The sequence below is a fragment of the Mobula birostris genome, chromosome 27 (assembly GCF_030028105.1).
Source record: "Mobula birostris isolate sMobBir1 chromosome 27, sMobBir1.hap1, whole genome shotgun sequence".
NCBI lineage: Eukaryota > Metazoa > Chordata > Chondrichthyes > Myliobatiformes > Myliobatidae > Mobula > Mobula birostris.
The window spans coordinates 40,546,722-40,572,894 of record NC_092396.1 but is presented as its reverse complement, the minus strand read 5'-3'; the positions used below and the strand labels follow the sequence as shown (position 1 = coordinate 40,572,894).

At 41.5% G+C, this 26,173-nt stretch overlaps 1 protein-coding gene across 4 annotated transcripts in view; it reads right to left on the bottom strand.

Moving 5' to 3' along the window:
- Nucleotides 1-22,388, bottom strand: part of exosc10 (exosome component 10) — a 73,916-nt gene extending 51,528 nt beyond the window's left edge. For all 4 annotated transcript variants that reach the window (XM_072245086.1, XM_072245087.1, XM_072245088.1 and 1 more), the window contains exons 1-10: nucleotides 22,251-22,388; nucleotides 19,175-19,311; nucleotides 18,842-18,965; nucleotides 17,940-18,044; nucleotides 16,792-16,954; nucleotides 12,352-12,460; nucleotides 9,531-9,606; nucleotides 8,951-9,061; nucleotides 5,449-5,592; nucleotides 2,985-3,175 (exon numbers count right to left, since the gene is read on the bottom strand). In XM_072245086.1, the coding sequence (XP_072101187.1) occupies nucleotides 2,985-3,175; nucleotides 5,449-5,592; nucleotides 8,951-9,061; nucleotides 9,531-9,606; nucleotides 12,352-12,460; nucleotides 16,792-16,954; nucleotides 17,940-18,044; nucleotides 18,842-18,965; nucleotides 19,175-19,311; nucleotides 22,251-22,349 (1,259 nt within the window). In that variant the 5' untranslated portion in view covers nucleotides 22,350-22,388. The remainder of the gene's footprint in view (nucleotides 1-2,984; nucleotides 3,176-5,448; nucleotides 5,593-8,950; nucleotides 9,062-9,530; nucleotides 9,607-12,351; nucleotides 12,461-16,791; nucleotides 16,955-17,939; nucleotides 18,045-18,841; nucleotides 18,966-19,174; nucleotides 19,312-22,250) is intronic.
- Nucleotides 22,389-26,173: the final 3,785 nt, after the last annotated feature.

Below are 26,173 nucleotides of genomic sequence, written 5' to 3'. Positions count from 1 at the left end.
GGTCTTGAGAGTACCTTCGTCGCAGTTAAACGGCATGTACTCTGTCTTTTTAGCGTTTAGGTGAAGTCCAACTTTATTGCACTCAATTTCCACTTTTGTCAGTAGCTGCTGTGTTTCCTCCATCTGGTCAGAGAGTAGGACTATGTCATCTGCAAAATCGAGATCTGTGGGCGTAACTGGTCTGACCCTTTTGGTTCACCCTGGTTTTATGGTAAAACCAAGCTTGTCATGATCTTTGGTAGCTTGACGCAGAGCATAATCAAGGACAATTATAAAGATGTGGGATGCCAGAGTGTCTCCTTGCAGCACACCAGCTAGGAGCTCGAACACTGCTGTTTCACCTCTGGTGATACAACTTTTGCCATGGTTTTGGTGTAGCTGAACTCTATTGCTCTCAGTAGATGGTCTGATCCGCAATCACTGACGTTAGGCTAACTGGCCTCTAATTTCCATTCTTTTGCCTTCCTCCCTTCTTAAAGAGTGGAGCAACATTTGCAATCTTCCAGTCCTCCAGGATCATGCCGAAGATCATGATCAATGCATCCGTTATCCCTTCAACAACCTCCCTCAAGATTCTGGGATATAGTCTGGCCCATGTGACTTATCCATCTTAAGACCCTTGAGTTTGCCCAGCACTTTTCCCTTTGTAATAGCAATGGCACTCACTTCTGTTCCCTGACAGTCAGGGACCACTGGCACACTGCTAGTGTCTTCACAGTGGAGACAAATGCAAAGTACCCATTAAGTTCATCTGCCGTTTCTTTGTACCCCATTACTACCTCACCAGTATCATTTTCCAGTCGTTCAATATCAACTCTCACCTCCCTTTTACTCGTTATATAACTGAAAAATCTTTTGGCTAGTCTGCTCGTATATTTCATCTTTACCCTTCTTACAGCTTTTTTAGTTGCCCTTTGTTGGATTTTAAAAGCTTTCCAATCATTCAACTTCCCATTCACTTTTGTTACCTTATATGCCCTTTCCTTGGCTTTTATAATGTCATTAACTTCCTTTGTCAGCCATGGTTGCCTACCCCTGCCATTTGAGAACTTCTTTCTCAGAGGGACATACATATCCTGCTCCTTGTGAACTATTCCCAGAAATTTCAGTCATCACTGCTCTGCCATCATCCCCGCCAGTAACCTTCTCCAATCCACCTGGGCAAGCTCCTCCCTCGTGCCTCTGGTCTGAATGAGGCTTGATTCCATATCTTAAAATGAATTCCAATTATTACTCTATCAAATTAAATTAACCCTAATAGACTCATCACTTTTTAAACAATGGTACAATATTTGAAGTCTTCAATGTTCTGACACCATTCCTGTTGCCAGAAATGATCAAAAGATGTTGTCAAAAGTCTCTGTTACTTGGGATACACTTCATTCCAGCCTCGCAATTTATCTGTTTTCAAATATGCTAACCGCCCCCCCCCCCCCCCATTGAGGTATTAAGGTTGGAATATGTATCCTCTTTTGCAGTACTTATCCCATCCGACTTAGCTTAGCTGCCTAAACAGTATCATCCTAATATTTCATGAAGACAATTATTTTTTAAAAAATTAATTATCAGCATCCTTCACTTTGGTCCCTATTGGATCTCATTCTTTCCTTAGTCATCCCCGTTGTTCTTTAACCACTTCACTAAAATTGCTGCAGATTTTTTGATACTAGCTCCCAATGCATTTTTTTAATATCCTCCCTCAGCTTTTCTGATTTCCTTTTTAATTTAATTCCTACACTTTAATAGAATGGAAAGTCAGAAAGACTACTTCCATTACTCCTCCAGGCGTCGTATTCTATTAAACTACCAGTAACTGGCAATGGGACTTCTGCTTTAATTTACACTTGATGCACATTGGCATTCCAAGGCCTCCAGATTTGGCAGTCCCACTCATTTCTTTGTGGAGACATTTTTACCTTGAACCCCATCCCCATTTTAAGAACTAGACAATATAATGGCTTGAAAAAGATACACTAATAGAAGTAATTGACAGCAACAGAGGACATCTTGTTCTCTGTTAAACACCTTGCTATAATGCTCTTAGCATTTTTGGATTTCTGTGAGGTACAGTATACAGGCTGTTTTTTATTCCTGACAATAGTGACTACCAATTACATTGAAAAGTACTCTATGGCTTAAAAAATGCACATATGACTGCACCATACATTCTGGTAAAATCTAGTGTAAGGGGTTTCTTCTTTTATATTACTGCTGAGGCTAATCAAAATGGCTTTTTTGTTATGTTAGGATAAAATGGCTTCTTTGTTATGTTAACTGCTGAGAAAGTTCTCTTTCTAGCAGCTTGTTTGGATTATAAAGAGAATTGTATTCATTTGCTAACCAATTGGGATAGATGTTATTCTTTCTTGTGTGTCTGTAAGCTATTGTTTCGCAAGGCTTTGGGGCAGAAGGCGCAATGAGGACAGAGAGAGGAGACGCGATGCTGTGACCCTGGGTGGCGGGACCAAGCCCAAGTGGGAGTCCGAGGCCCAGGGTCTTCAGTGAGAAGAGGAAACGAAGACATCCTGTCGACCACCATGGTTGGTCCCAGGCGGCGGGTCGAGGGGATCGAATGGTGGAAAGAAGACTCCGTTAATTGAGCTCCAACTGTTGTGCACGAAGTGGTTGAACTTTCATAAGCTTGGCGTCTTTTATTTTCCTTTTATATTTTATCTCTATTAATTACATAGTTCCAGTAAGATCTATAAGGTGTAATCATTTAATTGCATATGGTGTATTTTCTGTTATTTGGCGGCGTGGGGTACATCACACAGCATCCACACAAACTTGATTACCCAGTTTGGCGGGGCCGAAGGCAGCTCCCCCTAGATGAAAGTGAGCTGAGTGAGCCTGAGGCTTACCGGGGGCTACACTAGTAAAGGTGGCAACTTTAAAGATTCAAAATCTGTCTTAAAACTGAACTCCTGTTAAAGAGGGCATCACATTGCCAAGGTTCAGTCTGTGAAGTCTGTATGATTTCTTACCGTAATCTCCAGTCTGCCAGCTGATATCGTTTATCAGCCTGAACATCACAGTAATGTTTCAACAGGTAATCCAGGGAATGTCGGCCCAAGTTGAGAGTGCGCGCAGCTTGGTGTGTATCAAACATGTTGACAACATAGAGGCCAAAATCTCTCTGTAACCATTCAATATCAGAATCTGCACCATGGAAAACCTACAGAGAGAGAGGGGTTTCATTTGAACAAGCAGGTTCATCACGTACACTTGGGTGGGTAATGCTGTCATTTATTTATTAAAAGTATACAGTAGAAGTGCAAGGAGTTATTTTACATTTCACAAAACGGCTCTGATGAGAGGAAATCCAAATGAAATATTAAACTTACTCTTTCTGCACAGGTGCTCCCTAACTGCTGAGTATTTCCAGCATCCCATTTTTGTCTGGGATTTTACATTCAACATTTCCAAGCAAAATTCCAGGAATCCAATGACTAATTTTCTTCCCTGCCCATTTTTATTAAAATCAATCTATGATGATTTAAATGGAGGTATCTGCCTAGAAGCAATATCTGGAAGCTGATCAGCTGTGAGCAAATACTGTTAAATTGGTGCCTCAGCAATCATTTTTATCAACCATGTGCATTATTTCAGATTCCTTCCACCACACACCCTAGTAAAACAGTCCATACGAATGTAGCAAATCAATTAGTTGGATATCAAAATGGCCTGGTTAAAATAAATAGATTGTCTATTTTACACTAAAATACCTAAGAAAATTAAACGACACAAGTGTGTGAATTTGCTACAAATAAAGACTTAATACTGAATTTTATGGGTTTAAATTCACCAGTATAGTCAATGGAGTAGTCAAGATTCAAGTTTATTTATCACATGTACATCAAAACATACAGTGAAATACGTCATTTGCATTGACAACTAACACAACCCGAGGGTGCACTGGGAGCAGCCCACAAGTGTTAGTGAACATTCCAGTAGCAACACAGTAGATCTACAACGTTTGGCAGACAACATAAAACAGAACACAACAAGCAACAAAACAACAGGCCCCATTCCCCTCTCCCATCCATGTACATACAATCCTCTAACACTAAGACAGGCCGTCTTCTTTGGCTGCCAGCAGACTTGTATTCAGACTGTGCTACACAGACCTCAGTCTTTATAGTACAGATTGTAGAGCTTAGGCCATAGACCACAGTCCATAGAGCTTAGGCCAGACACATTGAGCACATGGTATAGAGCCCAGGTCATTGACCTTCTGGGCTTTCAACTACTTCAATGGACCACAGAGATGCACAGACCTGGGGCCCCAGCCAATAGGCCTCGACTTTTTTTCTTCTTATTCAACCCTTGGCATTGACACACCAATCACTAAACACCATGCCTCAAACTCCAGACTCGCCAAAGATGAGACCCCAAGGTCCAGTCTCACCACTACGCAAACCCAGGTGTATCATCTGACATTGTCCCTTCCTTCAATGAACCCCAACTCCAGAGCCCTCCAATCACCTGCCTACCCTGGGGAATCAACAACTTTTGTCCAAGCTGTTTTGTTTGCCCCACATCTGGCCAGACATTCCAGCCTGATGTCCCATGTTTGCATTGCTGTCTTTCAAACGTGGCGCAGAGACTTAAGACTTTGGTCTGTGCTCTAATTCCCCTACATCCCTGTCCCCAAACCCTAATCGGAGGCCCAACTCCCTTCTCTGTCTCTAAAACCATCCCTACAAACACAAAAAGCCACAGTAAAAGAAAACTGAAATGCAATCTCAACAGAGGTTGCAGCTTAGCACCATCTTGAAAATAACTCAATATCTGCAGCTCAAAACTACTAAACCTGCCGCTGTTGGATTATACGCTTCCACCTCACTTATTTAGGATATTAGAGAATAATGTAATTGTAAGAAGCAGAATGATAAGAATCTCATGAAAATCAAAAAGGATGCTCAACCACTAATGATTACAGAATACATAGTCAACCTCCCCATGTGCCAGTTCGTGTGCAGCTTAGTGTAGAATTACCATTTTGAGGGGGCAGATGAAGGGATCACAGTGGTGCAACATTTAGTATTGTGGCCTCACAGATCCAGCAAAACTGGCTCAATCTTGACACCTAATGCCTCCTTTGTGGAGTCTGCATACTTGACTATATTATGTTCTGGTTTCATCCCCAAAATGCACTGGCTGAAGGTTAATTGGCTACTATAAATTACTACCAGGTATAATTAGGTGGTAGGAGAACCAGTAGGAAGTTCCCCCATCCTCTCCCACAAGCAACTGCTTTGAAAGCTGCCATAGACTCAATACATTGAAGTTAATGAAAATGACAAAAATAGGAGAGGGAAACTAATAAGGACCAAAGACAAAAATTAAAACAGGTATTTGGAAAAGATGCAAGGAAGTAAAACCAATAGTGTGAAGGGAAAAAGTATTAGCTGATGGAGTGGAATGATGCAAAATCACTGTGTTTACCTTAACAATGGAAGGATCAGTGAAGACTTCATTGAGGATGTACATTTCACTGCGCAGTTCAAGTGTGTCAATGATAAAATCCTCGTCCCTTGTTGATAACTGCATTAAGCAGGTTAATCCCAAGAAGCTTCGGTATGAATGGTGCTGGTGGAAGAAAAATACCCATTTTACAGGTCACATACATACAAAAGCAAATGGCATTACTTGCTATGTATTTTACCATTATTTAAAAAGAAAGCCAGGATAAACAAGATACCAAAATGGATGCAATAAAACCTGGATGCATAACTCTACTTTTTGAAATAATCCAATGAAACACAGTCCACAGTAGATGAGCAGTAGAATGTAAGTGGGATTGTTGACGGGAATGTGGGGAATACAATTAAAATAGAATGGATAAAATGGACGTCAGTGAAGGGCCAGGGCAGATGCTGTATTACTTTACCTATTGTTATACATATTCTATAGCTACTGTACTGACAATTATTTCAATCTGTAAACACACAAATCAAATATAAGAAAAACCTGCATTTTTTTGAAACACAAACATCATATTGAACCAAAAGTTCTTAAAGGTTACAGGTGGTGGGCTTAAGAGGTAATTCAGTTTGTGAATGATCTGATCCTTCTGTACCCATTGACATAGGGCCTCCTGTAAGATGGCAGTGTGTGCAAATGCAGTGGCCTCTCAGGAGCCAAGCAAAGGGACTTTTTTTCTTGGTAAAATTTGTTTTTTACAATCTAAGGACAATTCTACTCCGAGAACATCGGGTACTGCGGGGCTACTCCATCAATGAGCTGCTTGTGATCGGAGTAGCTGGACTGGTGTTGGCGGCAGAGGGGCCAGCTGGGATGCTGGAGAGAGAGCCGACTGAGCTGTCGAAGGGACTGGCCATCCATGATGTTGAAGAGAGAGCTGGCTGAAGTGTCGAAGGGCTGGACAAGTCCGCGATGGTGTAGAAGAGGCCAGCCGAGGCTGGGATGCTGGAGAAGGGGCTGGACAAGGCCGGGATGGTGCGAAGGAGCCGGCCAAGGTGTCGAAGGGGCTGGTTTGGGTTCGGAAGAGCTGACCTGGCTGCAGACCGTGTAGCTGCCACTACTTGGAAGCATCAGAGTTGGTGCAGTATAGCCGTGGGAGAATATCATGGACATTTCACTTGCAATTGCAGGATTCTGCTGGACAGTAATAACCTAAGTTGCCACAGGCCTGTTACCTTTGTCTGGTGGAAAGACAGGTGATATGGGAGCTGTGTAGACTTGGTTGTAGTGAGAACTAGGCCTCAAGCCTCAGGCTTGACTGTTGCTGCAGATCAGGTGAGAGACGCAGAAGTGCTTATAGCATGGCATCGAAGCTCAGCTGGGGCCTGGCCTCTCCCATTGGTGATGCCCTCCTGTGGTTCAGCATGGTTGAGTGCATGGAGACTGAAGCATCCATTGTCGGACACTGTCGCTCAAGGTCTTGGGAAATATATAGGTACCCTCCGCCCCCAAGTGAATGTGCTTCTTTGCTCACTACTTTGAATGCTTTATACCTTGAATGCTATCTCATTCAACTGTATTTATGTATGGTTTGAATGCGAATTAATTTGATTTGATTTGAGTTTCTTGATTTGATAGACCTTACAAATGGGACAGATGCCCAATGGACAATGATCAATTTTTTCCTGCTCACTGGCCTGCTGCAGCTCTTTTTCTATCATACTATTCAGTGCATTGGCCCATTAAGTCCCCTTTAAGTGGGCACAGCTGTCAGCTTAGCTAAAATATTATTTTTTCCAGTCTCTGAACAGATAATGAACCCATGTACTCTACCTCATCTTTTTTTTTGTACTGTCTGTATGCATGTATGTATAAATGTTTAATGCAATTTATAGTTTTGTAAAAATTGGACTGCTGCCTCAAAACAACAAATTACACGACATGCCAGTGATATTAAACCTGATTCTGATGAGTAATGAATGGATATATTTACAAAATGCATTTTCTCCTCAGGAACCTCCAAGGACTCCCAAGGACATAATAATCACATCACCAGACCATACTACAGCCTTTAACTGCTTAATGAAATAGTAACTGATGAGTGAACAAATGCAATTTACTACTCATGCTTTTAACGGGTGTTAGACTCTGCTGAAATAGTAAATGTTAAATAGATTATGATTAGATAATGGGAACACTGCTGGACTGAAATTTCTGATCATTCACCAAACTAAACAATATTAGCAAAATATCCTGGAGTCATGACAAAGTTATTAATTTGAAAATTATCAGCAAGACTCCAGAGTTGCCAGACACATAGGTAATCGAAAAATAACACAATGTATTCTGTTTGAATTGCGGTATCTAGCCCGTGGACAAATATGTCAGTATAGGGACAAAATCAAACAGCAGTCCTCAATACAGGAGCCCCTCAGGGCTGCGTACATATTAGATTTGCCGATGACACTACATTGATTGGCCTTATCTCAAACAATAATGAGGTGGCCTACAGGGAACAAGTCATCACTCTGACATAGTGGTGTCAAGAAAACAACCTCTCCCTCAATGTCACAAAAACAAAGGAGCTGGTTGTGGATTACAGGAGGAATGGAGACCGGCTAACCCCTATTGACATCAATGGATCTGGGGTTGAGAGGGTAAAAGCTTCAAGTTCCTCGGCATCCACATCACCAACGACCTCACGTGGTCTACACACACCAGCTCTGTGGTGAGAAAGGTACAATAGCGCCTCTTACACCTCAGACGATTGAGGAAGTTTGATATGGGCCCCTAATTCCTAAGAACTCCCTACAGGAGCACACTTGACAGCATCCTGACTGGCTTCATCACTGCCTGGTACAGGATCTGTACCTCCCTTAATCACAGGACTGCAGAGAGTGGTGCAGACAGCCCAGCACATCTGTAGTTGTGAACTTCCCATGATTCAGGACATTTACAAGGACAGGTGCGTAAAAAGGACCCGTAGGATCATTGCGGACCCAAGCCATCCCAACTACAATCTATTCCAGCTGCTACCATCCAGGAAGCGGTACCACAGCATAAAAGCCAGGACCAACAGGCTCTGGGACAGTTCTTCCACCAGGCCATCAGACTGATGAACTCACGCTGACTTGAGTGTACAATCAGACGGAGACGTGACGTAAAGATTTTTACTCCTCATGTATGTGAAGGATGTAAGAAATAAAGTCAATTTATTCATTCAATATTGTACTGATGTCAACTCAGCCATTTTACACAAATGTATTAGAAATAAACCAAAAAATCTTGCTGGCAAATTAATAATTGAAAATAGCTTTATTTTTCAATTCTGAAGTAAAGTTAAATTAGAAACATGTAAAAATTAAAAGAAATAACTGGGAATTGAAACCTTAACATATTTTTCATCACGGTACCAAACTTTACCTCAGAAGTCAAAAATGACTCAAAGTAACAAGCATGAAGTTCATAAATGACTTGATAATTTTAATAAACATTTTGTTGCTTATTCAGTTATTGAGTTTACCTCCAAGTCCACAGCAATCTCTCTGCACTTTAAGAGCTTTTCATTCATTTCCACTAGTTCATCAAAGGTTGTGATTAGCTGAAAGTTGGTCTCTGACAAAGCTTTAAACATCTACAGAGAATAAAAGAGCAATCTCTCAAATTCAATAATCACATACTGAAGCTTCAGGCAACATAATTTCTACATATTAATTCTTTTTATGATATGTATACAGAATCATCCACATTCTCCCCAATTTCAAAAGGAGATCCCACTTCTGAGGCTGAGAGTACAGAATGCTGACCCATCTTATTTCAATTATAACTATAACAGCCATATAAAGGACAACTAGGCTGGTCAAATTTTCTTCTCTATTACTTCTCAACTTAATTTTTAAAAATCTTTATAGCAATTTAGATAGCAACCTTCTGAGCTGCTCCAGACATCTGTTACCTTGACAGCTCTTTCAAATACTTTCCTCTCCCACTGGGAAGCAATCTATGTTTCTTGCCAGTTCTCTTGCATCAGGACATTAATGCTATATGAAAGCCCACAGCACAAGATACTTACCACTCAAGTTTCCCACATCCCCATCACTGACCTGTGGTTCCTGTTTAACAAGTATAGCTTCCGCTGGTTCAAAGTGATTAAGCTCATACTGATAAGGATGTGCACTCCTGAAAAGGAAGAGGAACACACAATGATCAACACTGAGACCTGACATTCAAATGATGAGCAAACCAGAAACTTGGGAGAAAAAAAATCTTATTTTTTGCTGACTCATTTCTGCATTTAGTTTATTTTTCATGCCTATGCCTTATTTCTAGTGGACACATTGTTTGGAGCTTTTAACAAGCTGCTAGAACAACTCAGTAGGTCAAGCCAATCTGTGGAGGAAAATTCAACTTGAGAAAGGTTAACAATCACTTTGCCCTCTTCGATGCTTCCTGATCTACTGAGTTCTTCCAACAGTTTATTCTTCTGGGTTCCCGCATCTACAGTTTTGTGTGTCTACACAGTCATAGAGCAGTACAGTACAGAAGGCCCATCAGCCCATCTAGTCTGTGCACTGATCCACACCTGGCCCATTACTGTCCATATACCTCTATTCATGCACTATGCAATCTATCTACACTCAAGTCATGGCAACATCCTCGTAAACGTCTCTGTACTCTTTCAATCTTTTTGATATCTTTCCAATAAAGATGACCAGAACCGCACACAATACTCCAAGTTTGGCTTCACCAACTCTTGTACTCCATATTCTGATTTATGAAAGCCAATGTGTCAAACCAAAGACCCTATTTTCCTGTATCACTACTTTCTAGGAATTATGGATCTGCATTCAAAGATCCTTGTGTTCTACTGCACTGTTCACCGTGCATGTCCAACCTTGTCCGTACCCCCAAAGAGAAACACCTCACACTTGTCTGCATTACATTCCATCTGTTATTTATCTATTATTTTCTTAGCCCATTTTTTCAGCTGGTCCAGATCCTGCGACAACTTTTGATAACCTTCCTCAGCTCCACTACATCCCCAAACATTGTGTCATCCACAAATTTGCTTATCCACTTTGCCACATCATCATCTAAATCATAAAATATATATATATACACACACACACACACACACATACACGAACAACAGAACCAGCACTTGTCCATCACAGGCCTCCAATCAGCGAGGCAACCATCTGCTAAAACTCTCTGGCTTTTCCCACAAAACCAATGTGGAATCCAATTTACTACTTCATTCTGAATGCCAAACAGAACTTTGTCAACTGCCTTGCTGAAGTCAAAGTAGACAAATCCACTGCCCTTCCTTCATCAAGTTTCCTGGTAACCACCTCAAAAAGCTCTTTAAGATTGGTTAGACAAAACCTATCATGCAAAAGCCATGTTGGCTAATCTTCATCAAGGCCTGTTTAGCTAAATACAGTGGATTCCAGTTAAAAGGGCCAATGGTTAATTGGGATAACCACTTATTTAGGACAGCTTTTAAGGAACATAAAGCTAAATGAGAAAATAGCTAGGATTTCCTTTGTTTATATAGGACACAATGCCACTTAATCAGGAGTGGAGACTACTGGTGAACAGCGTCTATAACAAGCACCACTCGTGTGCACTTGTGTGGCCGTTAGACACTACATTGTACTTAGAGCGAACAATTTTTAATAGCCCCAGTTTCATGTGTTTATATTCAAAAAGAAATGATTTTCGTTACTCATAGTTGGCGAGATACAAGCAGTAAGACAATTCAGAACTGTTTTGCTTATTGCGGTTTCAAGCATTCAGTCTTGAAGACGCCAGAAATGTCTGTAAGTGAAAATTGAAATGATTTCATTACTTCAACAAAGGCTTCGTTGGTATTAGGAACTACAAAGAATCTGAAGGTATTGACAATCAACTTGAATGTTACAACGAAAATCAAGATTTGGAAGATGCAATCGACAAAAGCATTGTACGAAGGCAGTCCATTATTTGCACTAGGTGTCTGCACTGATTTTGTTCATTTACAGTCAATCAAAAGATAAACTGAAAGTGGTGGTAGAGCTAGATAGAGTGATGAAGAAGGGAGAATGACACACTTGCACTCATCAGTCAGAACACTGAGTACAGAAGTTGGGAAACCTTGGTACGGCTATTCAGGACATTGGTGAGAGCATTGTGTGCAGTTCTGGTCACCGTGACATGGAAACAAAGTGATTAGGCTAGGGAGAGAGCAGAAAATGTATACTAGGACATTGCTGGGACCAGAAGGCTTGAATCTGTGGAATTATCTGCCCAGGGAAGCAGTTAAGGCTTCCTCACTAAACATATTTAAGAGATAGGTTCTTACATAGTAAAGGAATTAAGGGTTATGGGGAAAAGGCAGGTAGATGGAGCTGAGTTTACGGATAGATTAGCCATGATCTTATTGAATGGCGGGGCAGGCTCAATGGGTCGGATGGCCTCCTCCTGGTCCTATTTCTTCTATTCTTATGTTCTTATAACAGCAGCATACACTGGATGAATTCCTCCATTGATAACTATTGGAAACTAATAGTTTTATTGTACTATAGCATTGATAGTGTTCTAATTTGCTCTGTATTTCATTTAAATACATAATATGTTCCCCAGTTAAACAGTAGTTTGTCTTTTTTATACCTTTTTAACTTGTTCATGAAACTTCAGCTAATTGGGGCAGCTGCTTAATTAGGCCAAAATGTACTATGTCCCAATTAACCAGAACTCACTGTACCTCTCCCTTGGAAGTCTGGAGCATTTTCTTGGATTACGAACTTTCATCGTTTAATTAAATAAAAAACTTAAAGAAAAAGCAATACCAAAGAAGAAAAGAAAACAGAACTTAAATTTGAGAATCATTCACTTTAGAATCTCTAATTATTTTATCTGGTTACAATCCAAGTTGACACTCACAAGTCCTGCTCATTTTGCTGAGTCCTCTGTTGATGGATGAAGTCAGCCAACGCAGCTGGAACATCAAGATCTTCCGGCCTTTCCAGTCGACATTGTCTATTTGAAAGTACTATATATAAAGAAACTTGAGTCATCATGTTCTCACTGACAGCAAATATTTATCTATTAAATTACCCCATTATATTCCAAAATGTTCACGATAATACTATAGAGTCAAACACAGTTCCACTGTAAACAAGTAACCTTGGCTGCAAAATATCCTGTATTAAGCAGCCAACGTAAATAATTGGATTGTTGGTTTGATACCATGAAGCAATCACCACCCAGAAAGTAAGCTATCATGATCAAAATCTGACGCAGAAAATCTTGACAACATTGCTGGTCTGCAGGATGTAATTCCGGTATGAAGTACTTAAGACCTGACACTCAATCAGTGACCAAGACGGAAACTCCAACCTCCTCATATCTGCAATGGAAAATAGTTTTCTTTTTTGCAGACTGCTGGTAGGGAAACAGGATTCAAATGTTCCTTCTTACAACAGTTATACTTGTGTTTGTAGAATGGGCAAAGATTATCGACTGAGTCTCTGTGGGTGGAAGATAGGAACAGCAAGGGGTCAAAAACTCAACAGGGTTTTTTTTTTACAGACCACCCAATAGCAACAGGGACATTGAGCAGCAGATAGGGAGACAGATTCTGGAAAGATGCAATAATAACAGGGTTGTCATGGTGGGAGATTTTAATTTCCCCGATATTGATTGGCAGCTCCCTAGCACAAGGGGTTTAGATGGGGTAGAGTTTGTTAAGTGTGTTCAGGAAAGTGTGTTTCCTCACCCAATATGTAGATAGCCAACAGAAGAGAGGCTGTACTTGATCTGGTATTGGGAAATGAACCTGGTCAGGTGTCAGGTCTCTCAGTGGGACAGCATTTTGGAAATAATGATCACATTTCTATCTCCTTTACCACAGCATTGGAGAGACATAGGAACAGACAAGTTAGGAAAGCGTTTAATTGGAGTAAGGGGAAATATGAGGCGATCAGGCAGGAACTTGGAGGCATAAATTGGGAACAGATGTTCTCAGGGAAATATACAGCAGAAATGTGGCAAACATTCAGGGGATATTTGCATGGTGTTCTGCACAGGTACATTCCAATGAGTCGGAAAGGATGGTAGGGTACAGGAACTGTGATGTATAAAGGCTGTTGAAAATCTAGTCAAGAAGAAAAGAAAAGCTTACGAAAGGTTCAAAAAACTAGGCAATGATAGAGATCTAGAAAATTATAAGGCTAGCAGAAAGGAGCTTAAGAATGAGAGCCAGAAGGGGCCATGACAAAGCCTTGGCGAGCAGGATTAAGGAAAACCCCAAAGGCATTCCACAAGTGTGTGAAGAGCAAGAGGATAAGATGTGAGAGAACAGGACTAATCAAGTGTGACAGTGGAAAAGTGTGTAAGGAAACAGAGGAGATAGCAGAGCTACTTAGTGAATACTGAAGCAAAGTATTCATTACAGAAAAGGACCTTGGCAATTGTAGGGATGACTTTCAGCAGACTGAAAAGTTTGAGCATACAGACATTAAGAAAGAGGACATGCTGGAGCTTTTGGAAAGCATCAAGTTGGATAAATCACCGGGACCGGACAAGATATACCCCCTACTGTGGAAGGCGAGGGAGGAGATTGCTAAGCCTCTGGCAATGATCTTTTAGGACGGGAGAGGTTCCGAAGGATTGAAGGGTTGCAGATGTTGCTCCCTTAGTCAAGAAAGGGAGTAGAGATAGACTAGTGAATCTTACTTCAGTGATTAGTAAGTTGATGGAGAAGATCCTGAGAGGCAGGATTTATGAACATTTGGAGAGGCATAATATGATTAGGAATAGTCAGCATGGCTTTGTCAAAGGTAGGTCATGCTTTACGAGCCTGATTGAGTTTTTTGAGGATGTGACTAAATACGTTGATGAAGGTAGAGCCGTAGATGTAGTGTATATGGATTTCCAGCAATGCATTTGATAAGGTACCCCATGCAAGGCTTATTGAGAAAGTAAGAAAGCATGGGATCCAAAGGGACCTTGTTTTGTGGATCCAAAATTGGCTTGAGCACAGAAGGCAAAGACTGGTTGTAGACGGGTCATATTCTACATGGAGTTCGGTGACCAGCGGTGTGCCTCAGGAATCTGTTCTGGGTCCCTTTCTCTTCAGGATTTTTATAAATGACCTGGATGAGGAAGTGGAGGGATGGGTTAGTAAATTTGCTGATGACATAAAGGTTGGAGGTGTTGTGGATAGTGTGGAGGGCTGTCAAGAGGTTACAGCGGAACATCTAGGAAGCAAACCTGGGCTGAGAAGTGCCAGATGGAGTTCAACCTAGACAAGTGTGAAGTGGTTCATTTTGGTAGGTCAAATATGATGGCAGAATATAGTATTAATGGTAAGACTCTTGGCAGTGTGGAGGATCAGAGGGATCTTGGGGTCCAAGTCCATAGGACACTCAAAGCTGCTGCACAGGTTGACTCTGTGGTTAAGATGGCATATGGTGCATTGGCCTTCGTCAACCGCAGGATTGAGTTCAAGAGCTGAGAGGCAATGTTACAGCTATATGGAACCCTGGTCAGACCCCACTTGGAGGACTGTGCTCAGTTCTGATTACCTCACTACAGGAAGGATGTGGAAACTATAGAAAGGGTGCAGAGGAGATTTACAAGGATGTTGCCTGGATTGGGGTCATACCTTATGAGAATAGGATGAGTGAACTTGGCCTTTTCTCCTTGGGGAGACAAAGGATGAGAGGTGACTTGATAGAGATGATGAAAGGCACTGATCGTGTGGATTGTCGAAGGCTTTTTCCCAGGGCTAAAATGGACTAACACGAGACGGCACAGTTTTAAGGTGCTTGGAAATAAGTACACGGGGAATGTCAGGGGTAAGGTTTTTACACAGAGAGTGGTGAGTGCGTGGAATGGGCTGCCGGTGACTGTGGTGGAGGCTGATACAATAGGGTCTTTTAAGAGGATCCTGGATACAAAAATGGAGCTTAAAAAATAGAGGGCTATGGGTAACCCTAGGTAATTTCTAAAGTAAGTACGTTTGGTACAGCATTGTGGACCAAAGGGCCTGTATTGTGCTGAAGATTTTCCATGTTGTTAGGTTTCTAACTTCAGTCAAAGCCTCAAGTGGAATTTCCCTCTCACTCTCAAATCAAGGATTTCACCAGGACAGAAACCAGTCACATTATGAAAGAGTACACTGGATACATGGCTTACTTAGGGTGATTTGGAACTAACCAGACAAGATAATGTATAACTCGTATAACGTTGACATCTAATCTATATGGAAAAATGTCCAAATATCATAGATGAAGATAGTTAGGGCTTAGAAATGGGCCATTCAACCCACTATGTCCATGTTGACCACTAAGTACCTCTCTGTACCACTGACCAACACTTAGTCCATAGCCCTTGTTAATTCAAGTAACACTGAGCTGCTTCTTAAATGTCCTGAGAGTGCAATCCTCCATCACCGTCTCCGCAGTGAGGTGCAGACTACAACAATCTTCTTGGGTGAGAAAAAAATTCTCTGAGCCTCTCTAACCACCTCAGCTTAAAACTATGTAACCAGTCTTGGACATCTCTGCCAATATGATAAGTTTTCTACCGACTACCCTACTTATAACTCTAATTATCCTGTGTCTCTTTATTCCACTCAGCATCTTCTGCTCCAAGCAAAATGAACCATGCATATAGTCTTTCCTTGTAACTAAAACATTCCATCCCAGGCAACATCCCAATGAATCTCATCTTTCCAACCTCTCTCCAGTAAGATTATGCCCATTCTATATCCAGCTTTTACCTACCAGCAGTTATACTAAACCACACAGATATTTTGACTACATCTGTTCCTGCTTAGTCTGTTGTAAAGATGAACACTGAGTGCCTGTGAGTTCCTCCAGCAGTTTTGTTCATTCTTTCCCACGCTTTCTGGTTCTTAATACTACTAAATAAATTGTTCGACAAAACATGTTAACTGTGATCATTGCTGACTGTTGGCTGGCATATCGTAACATTTTAATGCAGCAAAAGACCAGCAACTACATTCGTGTCTGTGTTCAAGAGAATAGCAATCTCCAAATACCAGAAAATTTCTAATCAAAATGCATAGACAGTACTACAAAAATAGAAAAGGGATGATTGTCAGTTGGTAGATAAAAAAAATCATATCAATACTAACTTTCTGTTCACATAAACACAAAAATAATATTTAGTACGCGGTTCATTAAAATACTACCCAAATGTTGATTTCAATAAACTGGAATAAATCTTAACTGTTTTCCCACAGTATACATTATTCCAGTGTAACAATAATAAATAAGCAATGATTTATCAATTTACTTAAAAAAAAATTGCAGTTGAAAGTTGCCTGACACCCAGTTTGTTCAAATCTCTTACTTTCTGGGAGTGGTTTCAGGGCATTGGGCTTAATGAACAGTTTTGGCACAAGAGGAGTATTGGAGTTGTCGACTTTCTCCTTGAACTTCAGCTGAGGACGTGGGATGTTTTTAGCATGAAACAAGCGGAATGTTTCAGATTTTGATCTTTTAATTTCGGTATTCTGAAAAAGAAAATCAAACACAATACATGGAACAGATTTCACTCATGACATCACCTTTAACATAAATGAGTGTTTTAAATTTCTTTAGTGTTTTCCAACATTTTTGATGCCATAGACCCCTGCCATTAACCGAGGGGTCCATGTACACCAGGTTGGGAACCCCTGATTTAAAAATCAGATAGGTACAGATTTGGTGTAGAGCACATGGCAAAAAAAGGAGGACATGACTGCAGTGGTAAGGAGATGCACCAAGTTGCTGCTTAGGTTGGAGTCCTACAGTTACAAGATGAGACCAGATAGGCTGTGCACAAGTTTAAGGTAAGGGGTCAAGGGGTTAGAAATGATCTGAGGATACTTCTTCACCGACAGGGTTACTGCAATGTGGATGGCTCTGCCAGAGGCGGTGGAAGCAGATATATAATAGGCATCTGCAAAGGTACTTAAGTTATTACATACATGAAAATATAGAAAATAACTTGAGTTACAGTAAGAGTACATATATATTAGATAAGTTAAAATAAGTGGTGCAAAATACAGAAATAAATTTTTAAAAATAGAATGTGTAGATGGATACCTTTTTCACAAATGCGGTGTTAAATGTGAATATACACATCCAAATTCCTATGCTGGGGAAAAGGCAGTCAGAAAAAACTGAGTAGATAGCCAGATGGCCATGAACTTATTGAATTGCAGAATAAGCTCAATGGGTCAGATGGCCTACTCCTGCCCCTTTTTATGTTCTTATCTGAAATGTCATAAACTAAAAGGGGAAGCAAAAAAACATTAAAAGCTGTATGGATTTATTAACACTTATCAAAGAGAAACAGTTAACTTACATCATTTAACATATTGGTTTGCTACAAAGTCTGAACTTCAAAAGCTTTTGTCTCCATCTCCGTGCAAATAACTAACTTGTTATGCAATTAGGACCTACACATTTCTGAGCTGTGTTAAAAAGAATGAGCTGAAATCACACAGAGCTCACCCTTCGATTCCAGCTTGAGACAATGGTTTTTGGAGGCTGAAGTCCTACTGGAAGAACAGGTTGTTGATTCTTGTTTACACCAGAAGCTTCATCCAGCAAAATCCCCTGAACAAAAATGCAGCAAGTTATTAAGAACATCAACTGAGAAAATCCTGCAAGATAAAATAACTTCTAGATGGTTGCCATTCATAATTTTAAAAATGGCTCTGTTCTGAATAAACCTCCAGATTAGTCAGTATTTGTGAAGGAAGAATGTTAACGCTGAAGGAAAAGTCAATCTAAAATATTAACTCTGTTTCTTTCTACAGAAAGGAGGCATGGCTTAAATATTTAAGGGCATATCCAGTTCTTATTTTACACCTTTAAGGTTCAAAATACATTTATTATCAATGTATAAATTATACAACCTTGAGATTTGTCTGCTTACAGGCAGCTACAAAACGAAAAACCCAAAAGAACCGTCAATTTAAAAAAGATTAACACCCAATGTGTGTAGAGAGAGAAAAAATAACACACAAATAATGCAAACGATAAAAGCAAGCAACAACCTTTAGAACAAAATTGAGTCCATAGACACAAAGCCCGGATCAACCTCAGTTCATCACACAGCAGGGCAAATCGGCAGAGCTCCCAGACATGAATCCCAGAACAAAATATAGTCTAAATTTCAGTTTTGTCATTTTAATACTATATTTCTTGCTGTGGATAATGAAGACAGGGAACTCTATAATTTAGATTTTTTTAAATAAAATGCATTTGTACCTAAGTGGCATAATTGATACTTTCAAAATTACATTAAGTGTAGATTACTAAATTACATTTCATGCTGATGGCAGTGTGCCCATAATCAATCAGACAAATTTTCAAAACTACATTTCATTTTGCAGCTTGGTCATACATACCACTCGTTCCAGGATGACATCATTTGCATCCACCAGCAAGTCAAATTTGTCCTCCAGTTCTGTCACCTTGTTGTGTCCTCTGATCTGACTCCTACAGCTATGGAACTGCATAAGCTGGCTCATGCTGCAATTTTTTTTAGAATTAACAAATTGTTATATCATGTTTATGAAATAAATTCATCAACAGCAATAACATTATTGAGTTTTACTTTGGTTGTTGACAAAGAAATCAAGCCAGCTTCCGTACTGTTAACACATTACTTAGGTGATTCAAAGAACTGCTTCTTCGAATATAGAAACGTTGAGAACAAAATGTACTGTATAATTTCTTACCAACTCAGGAGTCTATCAGCTTGCGTGTCACAGAATGATTGAAATCCAGGGAAACTTCGGTAAAAATCAAACTCATCACCAAATCGAGGAAGCCCATTGGAGGCTTTTGTGGCTGCCATCACTGTCCCTAGAACATGCTGCACAAAAAGAATACAAAGGAACATTTTACGTGAATGACTGCTAGCCCAGAGGATTAAAATAACAAGTTTATTGACGAAGAATGGTTTGAACCTGAAGACAGCTTAATTTTGGAGTAGGGCAACTAATCAGAGATATTTTAAGGGGCAGTAGTAATCTTCAGTTAATCTCTACCTCTTTAAACACGGACAGGTAGCATGAAAGCACATGTCTGATTAACTGACATAGAATCTTTTAGGTGACTTTCCTCTTAATTTTGAGCAGTAAGGCTGAATAAAACCTCCACCCACTAATTCCACCACTACTTTATCATTTCCTACTTTATGTACATTCCAGTGTTTGACAGATAGATATTTTATTGATCCCAAAGGAAATTACAGTGTCACAACAGTATTACAAGTGCACAGATATAAATATTAGAAGCAGAAAGAAAAAAAAAGTTACCACAGTCTTAACAGGAGGAGGTTATCACTTCCCCAGCTATAGGTTGACTCATTATAGAGCCTAACGGCTGAGGGTAAGAATGCCCTCATATAGCGTTCTTTGGAGCAGCGCAGTTGTCTTAGTCTATTACTAAAAGTGCTCCTCTGTTCAGCCAAGGTGGTAAGCAGAGAGTGAGAAACATTATCCAGAATTGCCAGGATTTTCCAGAGGGTCCTTTGTTCTACCACAGCCTCCAGTGTGTCCAGTTTGACTCCTATAACAGAGCCAGACTTTCTAATCAGTTTATTGAGCCTGTTGGCATCACCCGTGTTGGTGCCATTGCCCCAGCACACCACCACATATAAGATTGTACTGGCGACAACAAATTGGTACAACATGTGAAGGAGAGGCCTGCATACTCCAAAGGACCTCAGTCTCCTCAGGAAGTAGAGGCAGCTCTAGCCCTTCTTGTACACAGCCTCTGTGTTGGTGTTCCACTCACGTCTGTCACCCAGGTGCACCCCCACGTACCTGTAAGTCCTCACCACATCCACATCCTCACCATCAACAGTAACAGGGAGATGTGCAGGCTTAGTCTTCCTAAAGTCCATCACCATCTCCTTTGTCTTACTGATGTTGAGCTGCAGATGATTCAGCTTGCACCATTTAACAAAGTCCTCCACCAGGTTCCTACATGCATCCTCCCATCATACACCTAATTATTGCTGAGACATCAGATAATTGCTGCAGATGACATGACTCAATGTTGTATCTACAGTCCGAGGAATACAGGATAAACAGGAAGGGAGCCTATACAATCCTCTGCGGAGCGCCAGTGTTGCTTATAGCCAAGGCTGACACACAGCTCTGAAGACGCACATACTGTGGCCTGCCAGGCAGGTAGTCCATCATCTAGGATACAATGGAAGTGCCAATCTGCATTGAACAGAGGTTCCCCCCCCCCACCAATCTGGACTCTATGGATATTACAACTAATCTATGCATACAAGCCTTGTAATGTATTCATATTTATAGTGTTATTTATCTTTTGTGTTCTTGTGCTACATTGGATCTGGTGTAACAATTATTTCGTTTTTCTTTACACCTGTGAACAGGAAATGACATTAAACAACCCTGATCTTGATCTTGACCTGGAGAACTATGAATTCAGTGAGGTTGAGACAATTTATTAGATCTCTGCAGCTCCCACATGGCAGGCTAGTTATAAGGCAAAAGCCTGTTAGATCCAAACTGGATTAGCGGTAGAACCAAAAGTGAATGATTGCCATCTCCAACGTCATCCCACCACCAAGCACATCTTTCCTTCCCCTCTCCCCACTTACTGCAGGGATCGCTCCCTATGCAACTCCCTTGTCCATTCCACCCTCCCCACTGATCTCCCTCCTGGCACTTTTCCTTGCAAGTGGAACAAGTGCTACAGCTGCCCCTACACCTCCTCCTTCATTACCAGTCAGGGCACCAAACAGTCCTTCCAGATGAGGCGACACTTCACCTGTGAGTTTCTTGGTGTCATATATTGTGTCCGGTGCTCCCAGGGTGGCCTCCTGTTTATTGGTGAGACCCGACTCAGATCGGGAGACCACTTTGCTGAGCACCTACGCTCCAACCACCAGAAAAAGTGGGATTTGCCAGTGGTCACCACACATTTTAATTCCACTTCCCATTCCGATATGTCTTATTCATGGCCTCTTCCACTGTTGTAATGAGGCCACACTTAGATTGCAGTAACAACACCTTATATTTTGTTTGGGTAGCCTCCAACCTGATGGCATGAACATTGATTTCTCGAACTTCTGGTAATGCCCCCACCCCCTCCTTCACCATTCCCACTCCCCTTCTCCTTGCCTATCCATCACCTCCCTCTGGTGCTCCCCCCCACCTTCTTTCTTCCATGGCCAAAAAATTTCCTAGCTGTTTACCTCATCCCCTCCTCCTCCCAGTTTCACCTATCACCTTGCGTTTCTTTCTCCCCTCCCCCCCCCCATCTTTTAAATTTGCTGAGCTTTTATCCTCCAGTCCTACCGAAGGGTTTCGGCCCGAAACGTTGACTGTAATTTTTTCAACAGATGCTGTCTGGCCTGCTGAGTGCCTCCAGTATTTTGTGTGTGTTACAAGAAATGGTTGAGGTGCTTTATGTGACGGAAAGGTTGTTCCCACACATCATCTTGTTTTATATGTCCCCCTCCACAATCTGGCTTCTCAAATCTCAATCTCCCACAGCTCTTACTCATCCTCAGCCTTTCCTCTCCGCCGCCCGTTCACCTCAATCACCACACAACCCATGCCCAAGGCTCCTTCTCCACGCCAACCCTTTCCTTCTCATCCTCCTTCACCACCCTAACCCCCTCCCTCTTTCCTCCCCGTCCAGTCCAACCACCCCTCTCCCTTCCCTCAGAGGCTAGGGGCCCGGGATGTGGGTCGAGGACCTTTGGCCACTGCCGGACATCCTTTCTCATTCCCCTCGGGGAATATTCCCCAACCCCGGACTGCCCACCTTGACGAGCTGATCGACGTCGCTATTGCCGGGCATGGCTTCCCCGCCGGACTCCCGAGGACCCCGCTCCTCCTTGGCAGATCCTCGCTGCGCCGCCATGCTGCGAACTAGCAAAAGCTCGCGAGGATCCGGGCCGCTGGGACCTGTCGCGAGAGTTGGGCGGAGCACGGTCCGAGAACAGCACGTGGCAGCGGCGTGATTGACAGAACCTGGGCTCCGCCTGGGCTCGGTGCTGGTGAACGCGATCGAGCTGTGGCTAATTCTCAAATTCGACATCGTTTAATGTAATTTCCAGTGCACAAATGTCTAAAGCAAAGTGTGATTTTGGAAACACAGCGGGTCGAGCAACACCTGTGGCAAAGTTTCCTGCTGAGGATAGATAAGGCATTAAAATATTAACTCTTTACCAATTATTAGCTCATCCACAATCTCGGCTACATCTTGATGACACCTGATAGAGCATTTTACCAAATATAAAAGTTAATGTTAGCATAGCCTGTAGCTGTGCCATCGCGTATGAAAAATCGATGGCGTTATACTGTTTACATGTTAACGTATCACATAAGCACTTTATTATTTGTTAATTTATTATAATCATATATACATATATATGTGTGTGTGTGAGAGCGATAGATAGATAGATACTGTATATGTACTGTGTTCTGCACCTTGTCCGGGGAACGTTAACTGGTTTGGCAGTTTATACGCGTACGGTTGAGTGACAATAAACTTAAACTTGATGAAGAAGAACAAAGTCAATAAAGGCACTAAGTCTCCAGGGTGTGGGGGAGGATGGACGGGCCAGTGTCACGTTTCATCCCCAGCAGCTGCGTAACACAGGACTCTTTGATCTACGGGCTGTTCCCGGGGACGCACACGGAGACCAACATCCGGTGCTGCTGGCAGATCATCAACTCGGTGAAAGACACTCTTTGGTCAGCCCGAAACTTGATGATCTACCAGCACATGGAGATGTCCGTGGGAGAATGCTGCAGACTGGCACATTCTCGGCTGCAGGAGTACGTGCTGAGGGACGCACTGAAACTCGGTGCAGCCACCGTAAGGGCCTGGTGGGGAAGGACCACAGTATAGGTTTCTTCACCCATGGGAGTGGGAGGGGTTGGGTGGCAGGGAGTAAACCCCTCAATAATGATGTGGTATGGTGAACAACTGGAGTGCCACGTGGGTGGCCATAAGTATGGATATGTACAGACCATAATGGAAACTTATGGTTTATTGTATATAATTTTATTTTTGAATAAAGTATATTTTGAAATATATAAAAAATAAGTCTCCAGCGCAGCCCCTGGGAAGGAGGCAATACTGACAGTGCAATGACATAAACAAAATTATTAAAATGACAAGAAGAAATCTTCGGAGGGCTGTCGATGGTTGCACAGTAACGGAAAACTGCAGACGGAAGAAAGCCTATGGGTCAAACTGGAAATATAACTCAGAAGACATTCTGAGCAGACGCTGGATGAACGTTAAATAGAATAATACAAAAGAAGAAAAAGCAGAACACCCAGACTATATCTGCAGGCAGTCCAGATATTGAAACCATACATCTTCACGAATTCACTGGATCTGGGCGTTTCCAGATAAATGAAAGCCTTTTAATCATTCACAATTTTAAAAACAAATATAAATTCTAGGTCTAAGTGGATGTGGGAGTACTGGGACGTCACCGAATTACTCCAGAAGCAATTTGCTGTAAATCTGAAACAAAATGGCTACCTGAAGGAAAATGTCATGAAATAAAATAATATCGCGCTGATGGCAGTGCATGGATGAAGTTTCACAAATTGGAAATGCTAATTCAGCGTAACACACAATGGGAAAATAACGCATCTTCTATGTAACAGAAACACCTTATTGAGAAGTTGCGAGTTGACCTCAGTAAACCACGAGATGGAGCAGCCGAGACTCAGAACTGAAAGCCAAGTGCTGACGGAAAGGATCCTCCAATAAGAAACGTAACAGAACATAACCATGTATTGGGAAAAAAAAGTTCTGATGAAACATTTGGATGCTTTGATCATTTTGAATGTCCCCAAATAACAGCAGTGATTCATAGCCCATGTAATTATGACACAATTTGAAAAGAAAGCTTGAAGAGGAATGGAGCATAAGCGAGAAGCAAAAGCCATTAACTCCAGTGACCAAATGGATTTGATTGTGGAAGAGAGAAAACTAATAAACTGCTAAGGACTATACCAAGATCCAAAAAAAAACATAAATCAGCTGATCAAGCAAACCCATTATCCAGCCCCTTATCTGGAGGAATTACCTGAATCCAGAAACAGGTATGAGAAATGAACTGTGATGAGGGTTCCTTGCTTTTGGTGACATTTGATGCAATATTGGACAAGTCAGCCAGATGCATTTCACAGAAAGCAGATCTGACCAAGAAGGTACGAGGGAACAGAGGGAATAGCAGCTATCACCTCTGGACTGGATGAGAAATCCACTGATTATCACCTCCACTAGAAAACTTCTTCACTCAGTGACTGGAATTCTCTACATGAGAGTTCAGTCATAGATTGCATTTGTAACAGACAGTGACTTATTTTTCAATTTCCTCTAGCTACTCCAGTTTCTAACCCCATCTCAAAGATCTGTAGGTTGGTTCAGTTGACTGCTGTAAATTGCCCCCCACCCCCATGATTATCTGAGGGGGCGAATCAGGAGTTTTGTTGGTAATGTGGAAGAATAACATAAATGGGGTTAGAGTAGGATAAGTCAGTACAGACCTGCTGAGCTGAAAGGACAGTTTTCATGCTGTATCTTTCTACTTACTCTATAACACCAGTACAGTAACTCTACCAAGCCCTTGACTACCCATGTGAAACCTTCAATAATGCTCCAAGGTGCAAGAGAAACATAACGTTCTTTAAAGTTAAAGGGCAAAGTTATAAAATGGTCAGTAAAAGGGATGTTATATCGCAAGAATGTGAAGGGATTAACACTGTTACAGGTGTGTTGTGAGAAATTTCAGTCAGCAACCTTGATACAACTTTATGACACAAAGTTTTGAGCTTTTTGTGCACCTGAGGATCATTTCACAAGTCTGCCCAACCATGCACCTTCAACCTCTCAATGGTGCTACAGGAAGTAGCGTAGCAGTTAGTGCAATCACACCAGCAATCATTGATCAAGTTTCAATTCCCACCACTGTCTGTAAGGAGTTTGCAAATTCTCCCTGTGATCGCATGGTTTCCTCCCACATTCCAAAGATGTAAAATTAGGATTGTAATTTGTGGGCATGCTATGTTGGCGCTGGAAGCATAGTAACACTTACTGGTTGTTCCCAGCACAATCTTCGCTCATTTGATTTGATGTAAACAATGCATTTCACTAATATTTTGTCAATGGTAGAGAGGAGATTGTGATTGATTACTTCATCCTTCATAGCTCATCGATGTGGAGACCACTTCACCCCTCCTCTCTCGGGTGTTCCAAGTATTATCTGAACCTCTTTACCAAACTCTACAACTGAGTCCCATGTCCTCTATTGAGGCACTTAGAACCATTCTCCCTACAGCCATTTGGACACGACCTATGTTGTTTCCAATTTCTTGCTGGTGAGACCCCGGGCCTCAGTAACATTAAGTGGACAAACTAAGTTGGGGTGTTTTCCCTTCCCACATGCAGCTGTCTAGTTCGGTCTGACATTTAACTTCAGCAACAGATAACATGACCTTTCTTAGTATCATGGTGTGAAGTAACCTACATTCCCAGGTGGATGATGCCCACATCAGTTTGTCCCACACAAGGTCCAAGTACACTGTCTGGGCTTACTGCACTGCATTGCTCACCAGAGCACAGTTGAAAATACATGTACCGTCCTAGCAGCACACAGCCTGTAGCCTTAAAATGAACAGGACAGATTTAAGTCATAAAATAGAAATAAAAGAGATTCT